This window comes from Gobio gobio (genome assembly GCF_949357685.1).
Source record: "Gobio gobio genome assembly, chromosome: 19".
Taxonomy (NCBI): domain Eukaryota; kingdom Metazoa; phylum Chordata; class Actinopteri; order Cypriniformes; family Gobionidae; genus Gobio; species Gobio gobio.
In genome coordinates, this window is record NC_137112.1 from 25,663,444 (window position 1) to 25,676,583 (window position 13,140).

At 35.6% G+C, this 13,140-nt stretch overlaps 1 protein-coding gene across 3 annotated transcripts in view; it reads left to right on the top strand.

The window, feature by feature from the left end:
* mcf2l2 (MCF.2 cell line derived transforming sequence-like 2) overlaps positions 1–13,140 on the top strand; it is an 86,924-nt gene that overhangs the window by 63,324 nt on the left and 10,460 nt on the right. For all 3 annotated transcript variants that reach the window (XM_079843790.1, XM_079843788.1, XM_079843789.1), the window contains exons 16-26: positions 256–322; positions 1,426–1,541; positions 2,976–3,045; positions 3,137–3,229; positions 4,285–4,377; positions 4,650–4,775; positions 4,910–5,131; positions 5,727–5,819; positions 6,398–6,476; positions 6,992–7,046; positions 10,338–10,432. In XM_079843790.1, the coding sequence (XP_079699916.1) occupies positions 256–322; positions 1,426–1,541; positions 2,976–3,045; positions 3,137–3,229; positions 4,285–4,377; positions 4,650–4,775; positions 4,910–5,131; positions 5,727–5,819; positions 6,398–6,476; positions 6,992–7,046; positions 10,338–10,432 (1,109 nt within the window). The remainder of the gene's footprint in view (positions 1–255; positions 323–1,425; positions 1,542–2,975; positions 3,046–3,136; positions 3,230–4,284; positions 4,378–4,649; positions 4,776–4,909; positions 5,132–5,726; positions 5,820–6,397; positions 6,477–6,991; positions 7,047–10,337; positions 10,433–13,140) is intronic.

Here is a 13,140-nt window from a genome sequence, read left to right on the forward strand (position 1 = left end):
ACCAAACTGACCTTTTGTTGGTTAGCAGTAGATGACGTGTCAATGCTCCAAATTTGCAAAAAAAAAACAAATGGTTTAAGTGGAACAGCCATTTTAGCTTATTTTCTGCTATGAAAAAAAAATCCTTTATATAGTGTGATGGCTTTCTGAGAGTCCTGTTCATACCGAAGCTTCCATCAAAAAACACTCTCTCGTCACATGTGCTGACCTTTCTATGACCAAATACTGATGGATTTTTTTTGTCTTTCTCAACAGTCACATAATGAATGAGTTGATTGAGACAGAGAGGCTGTATGTGGAAGAGCTGCAGAGCATCATAGAGGTACATGCATGTGAAAATAAGAAATGAAACCGAAAATTATCTTGTTGCAAGTTGTCTACCCTAAAAAGTTCAGGGTCTGTAAGAATTAAAAAAAAAATAAAAAAGAAAGAAATGAATACTTTTATTCAGCAAGAATGCATTAAGTTGTTCAAAATTGGCATTTTCAATGTTACAAAAGATTTATATTGCAGATAAATGCTGTTCTTTTGAACTTCCTAAAAAAAAGTATCAGTTCCCACAGAAATATTAAGCAGTACAACTATTTTCAACATTGATAATAATTCAGCTTTACTATCGCAGGAATAAATAAGAGTAGGACATCGTTCAAAATTGCAAAGTTAAACACTTACATTTTGCTGTTGTAAAAAAAAAGAAAACAAGATGTACTTTCTGTCGTCTGAAGTTGTTTGAGGAGTGCCGCCCCTCACAAAAATGAACCAAACTCAGCAGCACAGTGGCACAGTTTTTTTTTTCTTTTTGTTAATCTGTTAATTATTTAAGTCAAATATATTTCGCATATTTATTCCTTTTATATAGGCATATAGATTATGATTTTGTGAAAACAAATGTTATGTTTTTTATTTTGAATGTAACTCCATTTTCCTTAGATCATCCTGGCGGCCCATTTTTTTAACTCTTGGGACCCTCCCGATGGTTGCGACCCAGGGTTTGAAAACCCCTACCTTAGAACGCATGTTTTAAAGAATCAGCTACCCCAAATCTCATACAGATTATGTAAATGCATAATTATTCAAGGTTTCAGACAGGCCTCATATAATTCGATTTTATATTTATTACAAATAAAAAAAAAAACACTCTGTCTCAACATCAATAACTTAATTTGTTTAGGTTGTTTTAGTTACTTAAGATCTCATGCAGACCTCTTATAAATCACTTAATTTTTTTGGGGTGAATAACAATAAATTACTAGTCCGAGTATTTGTGATTTGTCAGAATAATAAGAAAGCATTTGCTAAGAACATAAGTGTTCAAATAATGTACATGTTGTATGTGAAAACAAGTGCAGTTACAAATCAGTGGTTAAGTGTTTAAATGCGTGAGCGTTTTGGTGGGTGTGTTTATTTTTGTGTCTGCGGCTGCAGGGATATGCTGCTGCACTGGATGACCCCGAGCTGATCTACTTGATACCACCGTCTTTGGAAAACAAGAAGGAAGTACTCTTTGGCAATCTGCCAGAAATCTACGAATTTCACCAGAAGTAAGGAACTGGTTTTCTGACTCGTAACGGCATATCCATCTTAAGGACATGATGTTTGATTTCCAGCTGGTTAGAACAGGCCATTAGCTGGTGGAGTTATCTTGTATGTTGCTTGTCCAAAAATAATGGTTTGCTAGCTTGAACCCGAAACCAGCTGCCATTTTCCAAAACCCAGCCAACAGCTTGAGCTGGATTTTCCAGCACACTTTTACATGAGCCTGACCCTCCCCCAATATGATCCCACATTCCTGGAATGGCTCTTAGGACAACTGGTTAGGGTAGTGATTTCCTATACAGTGTTAACCGGAAACTCCACACCCGCAATACAAGGAAGTCATTTTACACATTTTTTGTATATAATGAGGGTAAAAGAAACAATCTGTCTGTGTTGGAGGTGGGGGCTTGTGATATTGGATTGTAAAGTCATTGTTGCTAATAAGCCACAGGGGTTACCCGGCCCGTTGTTCGGCTGGCCTCATGCTAGCGATTATTCTTCTAGAGTTCATTGTCTCCTACATGGCATCGAGTTACAGCGAAGTCCAAGAATGACAATAACATCCCCCTTGAGCGGTGCCTCCCCATATGCTGTTCCCCAGCACCTGTTTCTACTGCGTCAATCAGGTGGAGATAAACAACGCGACAGCATTGCCAACCATTTCCAGCTGCAGCCTTGGTTTTGTTGGCTTTTAAAGTCACTGAAACACACGCCTGTCATCATGTCAGTAATGAAAGCATAACCACTCCAAAGGCTTTTGTGTTTGTTATTGATATTGAACATTCTGTACTGATTTGTTTGACAGCGCATATAGGTTTTGCTTAAATAATCGTACAAAGGACAAAAGAGGGATAATGAAAAATGAAAATTCATTATTTATTCATCCTCGTGCCGTTCCCCACCTTCCTGATGTTTTTATTTTGTGCAAAATAAAGAATGTTTATACTATTATTTTCCATACAATGAAAGTGACCAAAAATGAGACCATTGTATTATACACTCCCCAGCCACAAAAAAAAATCGCAGTTTGGATTTAAATTGGCAAATGCTTAAGAGTCAATGATTGGATCATCATTATTGCAGCGATTTTTATGTTTCTAGCATGTTATATGTTTGACAACATTTCTTCCAACCCCAATTGATTGCTTGTGTAGCTTTTCATTTCTTAAACAACCATGTAGGAAGACACATCATGGCCATATTCCAGGATTCCATTGAGACTTTCCGCCTTCATTGCTTTTCACTGAAAGAAAAGGTCTGATGCATTTAGAAAAAACATGAGGGAGAGTAAATGGTGACTCTACAGTGATATCTACAGTACAACACCTTCTTGGTGCTCTGCTCTGTTTTCTACCCATCTCACAGTTTCCGTTGACTGCGAGTTCCATTAGCTTGTTTATTTTGTTTCTGTACTCATTTTTTCCTTCATTTTTTGACAGGACGTTTCATAAAGAGCTGGAAAATTCTGCAGAAAAGCCAGAGTTGGTAGGGATATGCTTTTTGAAGCGGGTGAGTGACATCATGGCAATGTGGTTGGAGATATGGTGCAACTACAGTATTTGAAATGGGATCCTAACGCTTGTCATTTGCTGTCTTACAGAAGGAAGAGTTACAGATTTATGAGAAATATTGTCAGAATAAGCCACGCTCTGAGGCTCTGTGGCGGCAGTGCGGGGACAGTATGTTCTTTCAGGTGATATATCGCCTATATATACGTCTTTTAAAAGTTTGGGGCCAGTATGATTTTTTTTACTCTTATGCTGACTGAGGGTGCATGTATTTGATCAAAAAGAAATATTATTACTATTTAAAATAAATGTTTTCCATTTTAATATATTTTAAAATGTAATTTATTCCTGCGATGATAAAGCTGAATTTTCAGCATCATTACTCCAGTCTTCAGTGTCACACGATCCTTCAGAAATCATTCTATGCCGATTTACTGCTCAAGTAACATTTTTATTATTATTTTGTTATTATTATCCATGTTGAAAGCTTAATATTTTTTTGGAAAATATGATATAATTTTATTTTAAAAAAATGTGATCTTTGATTTATAGAAAGTTCAAACTAATAGCATTTATTTGATATAGGAATCTTCTGAAACAATGTAAACATTTAAAATAATCTTTACCGTCACTTTTGATCAATTTAATGTGTCCTTGCTGAATAAATGTATTCATTTCTTTCAAAAAAGAAAAAAGAAAAAAACTTGACCTTAAACTTTTGAATATTTGTGTAACTTCCCATTTTTTACTATGATACTTCCCTAGTAGAAAAATCCTGGTTCCCTTTTAAATGTTACAATCGTTTTTAACCCTAACGCTGTTGAAAACCCTGTAACACCTTTGATGTTCCTGATCAAAAATGACAGGACTTTTAAAAATTGCTTGTAAATCGCAATATTTTATTGACAAAATTATTCACAAATACAACTTTTTTCACTCAAGAACGGAGGTGCAAAAGCTCATATCAATGCGGCCTACGATAAATCAGTTCCAGAAAGAAATACATTGATTGAATTCAATACTTAATATAAACTTTATAATCTAATATAACTTTTTGTAGGTGGAACACCTCAAGTGTAACAAGTTGGGGGGAAAAATACAACAAAAATAATTTACAAAATATTGGGAAATAGTTATACCCTGTGTGAGTCCAGTGCGAAAACATTAACCAACACCAAGAAAATCCAAAATGGCCTGGACACAACTTAAGGGTTAATGATTGTTTTCTTTTTTTATGCAGGAGTGTCAGAAAAGATTGGACCACAAGCTTTCATTAGATGCGTATCTGCTAAAGCCTGTGCAGAGAATCACCAAGTACCAACTGATGTTAAAAGTAAGACTTTCAATCTTACAGTAATTTGTTTGTATATGAAGTTGATGACCTCTCAATTGTCTTTTATTGTTTTTTAAAATAAAACTAAAACACTAACCCAGAACTTTTACCATTCATTTACCAATCGTTTTATGTTTAATCCTTTTATGAAGCTGTTTTCCTTCCAGGGACCACAAAACCTACAATGCTGGATATGGGGATTATTTGCGTTTTGATAGTTCTATCACTGACCCGGTTTTGCCAACAGATTTCTCAATCTGCTCATTTTACAGGAGATGCTGAAGTGCAGTAAGAACTCAGAGGGCACCGCCGAGCTGGAGGAAGCTCTGGCCACAATGCTGGACATCATCAAATCAGTCAATGACTCCATGCATCAGATCGCCATCACTGGTTTTGAGGTTTTTGCATATTAGATTATTTTCATTTCAATAGTTTGCGTTAAGGTCAATATTTTGTATGTATTAAGTCGCTTTGTGTTTGTGCTAATGTAAATCTGGTGTGTGATTTTTGTCCATATGCTTGTGTCTTTCAGGGCAATCTGAATGATTTGGGCAAACTGCTCATGCAGGGCTCGTTTAACGTTTGGACAGACCATAAGAAAGGTCACAGTAAAGTGAAGGACTTGGCACGCTTCAAACCCATGCAGAGACATCTCTTTCTCTACCACAAAATCCTTTTGTTCTGCAAGAAACGTGAGGAGACGTCTGATGGTCATGAGAAATCCCCTTCCTACAGTTTCAAGCACTCATTAAAGGTGGGACAGACACCATCGCTGACAGTCAGATTGAACAGCAGAGATTTGTGCCTAAAAAATCTCAAAGTAGCAAAATGGTTTACATCTGGCCATGCAGAATAGACATCATCAATGCATCCGTTCGCCATCACAGGTTTTGAGTTTTTGGCACATTAGATTATTTTTATGTCAACAGTTTGCATGAAGGTCAATATTTGGGCGAGGTTTAGGAATATATTGCCCTATATCTATACGGAAGGCAGATTGTGCTGTTGAACTTCCTGCTTTTCAAGTAAAATCATATTTGCTCTAAGGTGATCTTATCTTCATAGCAAATATTTGACACCTTTTTCTTTTGACTGATTGTGACGTTATATACGAATGCAAACAAAAAAATCCCTCTAGATAGATCAGGGGTTCTCAAGTGGTTTTAAGCGGTGACCCAGCTAGTTTGAAATAAATAAATAAAGTAAATTCCATAATGTTGGAATAAATGTAATTGTTGAATGTAATGAATAAATGGAATTAATTATATATTATGATATATATATAAACAATTCAGTGGTTTAATAATTGTATTTTTGAGTGAAACTGAACAGTGTTGTGCTTTTTTCAGATGAGCTCAGTGGGAATCACAGAAAATGTAAAGGGAGACATCAAGAAGTTTGAAATCTGGTACAATGGCAGAGAGGAAGTTTACATTGTTCAGGTACAGACTAATGTCACAGGAACACTGTTACACAAAATTGCTTTTTGAGTATATGCAGTGGGGTCCAAATACCCTGCAGAAAATTCCAGCATTGCTGGTCACCACATGATTTGCATGCTGGGAGAAGTATAGGATGCTGGTTGCAGGTTTGCTGGTCTCCAGCTTGGGTATTGGGAGTTCTGGTGGACCAGCTACACCACCAGCTCCTTTTGCTTGAGAACAGAGCTAGACCAGCACTTTGCCACCTCCAACTAGCACAAACCAGCCTGGACCAACATGGAATTCATGCTGTTTATGCTGGATTTTTCAGCAGGGTGAAAAAAAAAATCCAAATTTGAGTCTGTTATTATATTTTATATACTGTATATTAACAACAATGTCCGTTGTGGCTGTGGTCTGTTGTGAACGTTCCTGGGTAATTTATAGATGCCCTGTCACCTGTATCATTTTATCTGATCGATATTGTTGTTGAATGCCATCCTGTTGTTCCATGTTTTGGCCATGAGATGGAACTGTTGTCCCATAGCAGGGAGGTTCCCACTGTCATAGCATATGTCTGTTTCTGTATTCTCTGTCAGGCCCCTTCCATGGATGTGAAGAACACGTGGGTGTCAGAGATCCGCAAAGTCTTAACAAGCCAACTGGAGGCCTGTCGAGGTATTTCTGAGCAAACATTCCTAAACCTCTTCATGCAACCCCAGTCTGATAAATAATAAAACTGTGGCTAACTTGGTGCAAATTATCCAGGAACAAACTGGTACATGTAAAGCCAAAAAATATTGTAAACTCACAATGACAACCTTTAATAAACCTGTTTTTATTTAACTTTGTGCATCCTTACCCTGTAAAATCCTATTTATAGAGTTCTCCTCAGTGCTTAGAAACACCCAAAGAGAGCATGTGCTGTGGATCTATCTGATAGAGAAGATATTATCTAAAGTGTTTAGTGTTCATGGCTGTTTTGTAAAGGTATTGAAATCAACGTCAAAGACCAAACAAATCCCAAGGTGTTTTCTGTGGTTTTACATTTTGTTGTCTGAGAACAATATGTGAACATTAACTAGCCTCTGTACTCTCTCTCTCTCTCTCTCTCTCTCTCTCTCTCTCTCTCTCTCTCTCTCTCTCTCTCTCTCTCTCTCTCTCTCTCTCTCTCTCTCTCTCTCATTTCACAGAAGCCAGTCAACTCCATCAGAAGATTACAGAGAACATCTACCATGCTCCCATGAGGTAGTTTGCTTTGTGTGTGTGTGTGTGTGTGTGTGTGTGTGTGTGTGTGTGTGTGTGTGTGTGTGTGTGTGTGTGTGTGTGTGTGTGGTTATACATAGGCCTACTTAGAAATCACTTAGCTGAAAATATTTAAGAAAAAATGATGCAAATGTGCAAACAAATGAATGCTCAACCTTTTCTCAACGCCATTTTTATAACTATCTTTGAATTTGGTTTTATCTAACTGATATAAAGACAATTTCCCTTAAATTCACACAGATATGCAATTGGATTAACCACATGACACGGTATTGTTTAACAAACAGAAATATAAAATTTTTGACCAGTATATCTAATTTTGAACTAGTTTTGCTTTAACACTGTAATTGTATTATCTTGTTTGTCTTTTATAGTATATAGAGGGATAGTTCACCCAAAAAAAATCATAATTTACTCACCCTCAAGTTGTTCTAAACCTGCATGAAGTTCTTTATGTTGAATATAAAGGAAGATAATTATTTTGAAGAATGTTGGTAACCAGACAGTTTCTGGTGCCCATTGACTTTCTTAGTATATAGAAAAAAATACTATGGAAGTCAATGGATACCAGAAACTGTTTGGTTACAAAACTGTTTGGTTACAAAACTCTAATCTATAGTCTGCTCAGTCCCAGTGTCTCAGTGGTGTAAAAGCGCTCGTCAATGTCAAAAAGTTTGCGATATCCAATCAAATTGAAGGAAGCGGGATTTACTGTGCACAGCAGCCGAGCAGCGCGGGCGGCACTTGAATGCGAGCCGAGGTTAGAGCTGAATATGAGTCAATGGGCTACAGCAATATTTCCAGACTGTTAACAATTTAAAAAATGTTAAACGACGGAAATTAATTTCCAGGGACAACTACTGCTGACCTTTTAGAATTAATCAGATTGTAATGCCTTTTACGTTATTCGTCACAGAATGCACAAAGAAACATTAGCGTAGGTGTCGCAGTTTTAAGCATATCAGAGGGAATGTTTGTCTTTCTGTTTCAAGGCTTTCTTCAGAAATTCTCACAAAAAAATTTCAATTATTCATAGTACTTAAAATATATTTCTGAAACGTAGGCTTAGCCTACACATACATCATGCTAAAACTGGCAACTTTCATATTCAGGTAGCCTATGGAAAGTGTCATATATGAAAATAAATATATAATTTGCTAGTTAGTTCACATGCATTATTTTACACACTGGTAATCAAAAGTTTGAAATAATTAAGACTTTTTAAAATGTTTTTGAAAGAAGAAGGCTAAATTTATTTGATCAAAAATACAGTAAAACCACAAATATTAAGAAATATTAATACAATTTCCAATAGGCCTAGTTGTTTTCTATGAGAATGCATTGTAAAATGTAATTTATTTCTGTAAAAGCTGACTTTTCAGCATCATTACTTCAGTAAGTGTCACATGATCCTTCAGAAATCATTTTAATATGCTGTATTTTTCATATAATTTTTAAACTCTTTTCCACTATTTGAGATCTGTTCCATAAAATTACAGATTACATACTATAACCACTAGAAAGGCACCCTTAAACAGTCCACATTCTGTACTACATCCTAAGTCTTCTAGACCATAGCATTGTATATGGTCTGATTTTATGGTAGGTATTGAACTTAATGAAATTAAACTACAGTGTATGGAGAAATCAAAATTTCTATATTAAAAAATGCTATCTGCCATGTGCAAGACAAATTATAACCTGAAGAAGGATGCCAGTCATTCAGTATAATAAGCATTTCAATAAAACAATTCATATTTTTGTATAAATAGCTTCGGTGTTTAAAATTGCCCTGTCTATAATGAGCTGGTGGGTTTATGGTGAGGTGTGTCGCAGACCGGGTGTGATAGGCCGTTTTGTGCCAGAAAGTCCAGGGCCACTTTTTTGCCCCAGTCCACCCCTGTTTGGAACAACCTGAGCGTGAGCGTAAAATAACTTGAGGGTGAGTAAATTTAAACAAATATTTGAATCTCCTCCTCACACCAAAAATTTGATTTACATCACATCTAATGCAATCCGAATTACCCTTTGTTTGTACATGCACATTTATTCAAGAATATTTGCTGATGCTGGATATAATACTGTTTATGAATCTCCTGATTAATACTGTATAGGCATATTATTCTTATTCAGGTTTCTAGAAACTAAAGTAACACTTCACAATAAGGTTTCATTAGTTGAACTAATAATGAACTGTACTTCTATTACTCTTCATTTATTAATCTTTGTTAATGTTAATTCCAACATTTACTAATACATTATTAAAATCAATAGTTGTATTTGTTAACATTAATTAATGCACCGTGAAATTAACATGAACAAACAATGAACAGCTGTTTTATTAACCAGCGTTAACAAAGATGAATAAATACAGCAATACATGTATTGATCATTGTTAGTTAACACATTTAATAATGTTAACAAATTAAACCTTATTGTAAAGTGTTACCCAAACTACAATATTGTCTCATGGTCTGACCAAACACTGATCAATGTTGAAATATTCTTGTGTATGTAAACGCAGTCAATGTTCCTTTCAACCAAACATCAAAAGTCTCTTCTGCTGACCAATGCTGCATTTGTTTGCTCAAAAATACAGTAGAAACAGTAATATTGTGAAATATTCTATACAATTTAAAACAACCGTTTTCTATTTAATGTACTTTAGAAGTGTTTTTTTTTTTTGCTGTAGGCCTCAGAGTTAAACTGTGTCAGAACAAAATAATCTTGATAATGTCAGATAACTGTAGAAATGTATGTAATGGATTACAATTAACCAATCAGCTGTTACATTTAAGTACACAATTAGAATTAGATACCAATTTAGGTTGACCAATTGCCAAGCAATTCTTCATTCTGTGGTGTAAAAGGTCGCATTAGCAATTAAAGAAAAAACTTAAGCAAAACTAGGTCAAAGTGTCTGAATAATTTTGGTCCCAAATTTGTATACACATTACTGGTAGAATTTTTGGGAATAATATGTCACAGTTTATATTATTTTACTATCCTCACTTACATAAATGAACAATAGTGTCCTGCACCCTCTAGTAAAAAAGTATATCTGGTGTCTGAATAATTTTTGGTTTGACTGTATGTATTTATATACTTGGTTTGCTATTTGGTTATTTAATGCAGTGACATTTTATGTGTGGTTTAAGTGTTGAAAAACGTATAATAACCATAACTTATAACCTATAATACATATGCATATTCTTGTAATGTTCGCATCTCTTTTTCACCATTGTATTCAGCTGACTTTTCCTTCATTGACAGATATATGCGCAAAACAGCTCTCCGACAGTCGGACTCTTCCAGTCCTGAAACAGGATACAGACGTGACACAGCCCCACATATGCGTCAGAAACGAGGTGAGAGTCCTTATAAATCTCGTACCCAAACTTACCGTTTCTCTAACCGACCATTCAGCGCTATTTGTCCTTCAGAACCTGCAGCGGTCAAAAAGCACTTTGGATTTGTGGTCATTTGTAAAGAAAGTCTATTTGTTGTCTGTCATCTTTCTCCTGCTTACTTTTTAACCATTTAGTGCATTTTCTTTAATTAGGTCATTATCTCTAATCTCTGCTGTAATGGCTGTAAAATTGCCAATGGGTAATTGGCTACTGGTAAGCACTTCAAAGCTTCATTCCCCTTGGCGAGGTGATCTGAGATGGAGCTCTGTTAAAATGCCGTTAAACAACTGCATGAGCGTGATGAATCTTCCAATCTTCGGTTGGTCTGACCTGGACTGCTCCCGTGTACCTCACCTGTGTGTGTTGGCGTCTGCTTTAGACGAAGGGGTGGTTTGGGGTAAATATCGCTCAGTTTGGTCTTACCGTCCTGTCAGGTTGCAGATTTTGAATGAGTAAAGGATTGTGACAGGTGTTTAGTTCCTCTGAGGTTAGGAGTCCTCCGTGTGCTGACCCAGCACCTGACAAACTCAGCCTGGAGGCAGTGCTGTGTTCAACTGCAGCGGAGGATTACGAGTCTCTGACCTGAGCTAGAGATGTTTTACACTCATAAACATGCCTCACTTTAGTGTTTGACGCATCCATTATGTCACAGATTGTGGTTATCCCATGTTTTTTTGTTCAAAAGCCGGTGCTAATGCAATATCTACAAAGCATAATATATAATGCAGATATTATACAATTTATTGACACAAATGAACACTTATTTGCTCAGATTTGCTACTACATATTTTTTATAATATTATACAATATACACAATACACAATATATACAAAAAAGTTGTTTGTCATCAATCTATATCATATGCTACTAATACTCCAAGATATGGAGTTACACAACCATTCAAAAGTTTGGTGCTGTTAAGATTTTTTAATGTTTTTAAAATAAATCTCTTGAGAATGCTCTCACCAAGACTTAATTTATTGGATCAAAAATACAGTTAAAACAGTAAAATTGTGAAATATTATTTTTTTTTTTTTAAATAACTGTATAAATGTAATTTCTTCCTGTGATGGCAAAACTGAATTTTTAGCGTCATTACTCCAGTCCCATGATCCTTCAGAAATCATTCTAATATGCTGATTTGGTGCTCAAGAAGCATTTCATATTTTTATCAATGTTAAAAACAGTTGATGTGCTGATGAATATTTTTGTGTAAACTGTGATGCAAGTTTTTTAATCAGGATTGAATTAATAGAAAGAACAGCATTCATTTGAAATAGAAATATTTTGTAACATAAATGTCTCTTTTAATCAATTTATCAATCAATTTTATCAAAATATATTTACTGAATACAAGTATTATTCTTATTGACTCCAGACTTTTAGTTGTATCTTGGCCAAAATGTTCATGCAATGTCACATCTAGAACATTTTAAGCCCAGTTTGATCATTTCACATTAATATGTTAATTATGTGTCTTCTGCTGTGTACAGTATGGCGTGATTTCTAGATATAGAACGAGATACTGAATCTTGATTCGTGTCCAATGTTGTCTAACACCTACAGTGTGTTGTGTTGAACTATTCCCTTGTGTTAAGTCATCCTAGGTGTATATGACATTCTTCTTTCAGACGAATACAATCTGAGTTATATTAAAAAATGTCCTGGCTAATCCAAGCTTTATAATGGCAGTGAATGGCAGCCCAAAATTTAAAGCCCAAAAAAAGTGCACCCATTCATTATAAAAGTAATCTATACGGGGTTAATAAAGTGAATTGATGGGTTTGTGCAAGAAAAATATCCATATTTAAAACTTTTTAAATTAAAATATCTAGCTTCCGGCAGATCGCCTTCCGTATTCAACTTACGAAGAAAGTGTAACACCTCTCACAATTTAAAACGCTTATGCTACGTCCGACGTCATCGTCAAGCCAGTTACGCGTTTTTCGTAAGTTGAATATGGAAGGCGGTCTGCCGGAAGCTAGATATTTCACTTTATAACATGTTAAATATGCATATTTTTCTTACACAAACCCATTGATTTGCTTCAGAAGCTGCCATTCACTGCCATTATAAAGCTTGGAAGAGCCAGGACATTTTTTTATAACTCCAATTGTATTCGTCTGAAAGATGAGTGTCATATACACCTAGGAGGGCTTGAGGGTGAATAAATTATGGGGTAATTTGACATTTTTGGGTGAAAATTTTGCAAACATTCATTGGAGACAACTGGGATTCACTGATAATCCACTGCAAAATTGGGCCGAACCGACTATCTCCCACCCCGGCCTTTATCCCCCCGTCCCGCCAACATCTGGTGCCATCGTTGCAGTTCGTGCCCACCAGTGTTGTCTTGTGTGCTTACTGCAGCTTTCCCGTGAGTGGGCGTGGTTTCAGCGCAGACAGCGGACACGCCCCCAGCGTTTGAGAGCAGAGAATGCTGCTTATTTTTTCAAGATTTTGCTTGGTGGTTTTATTTATCATTCAAATTTGGCTGGGTGGTTAATAACACATTTTTCTGTGGTGTGACAAACTCAGAACAAATATTTAATTTTGACTTCTTAGGGACTTTAAATATAAATTAATCTTTATTTGAGTAAAGTTTTTTTTTATTTTTTATATTTAAGTACATTACAGTTTTAATTTAACTTTTAGGTACAACACAT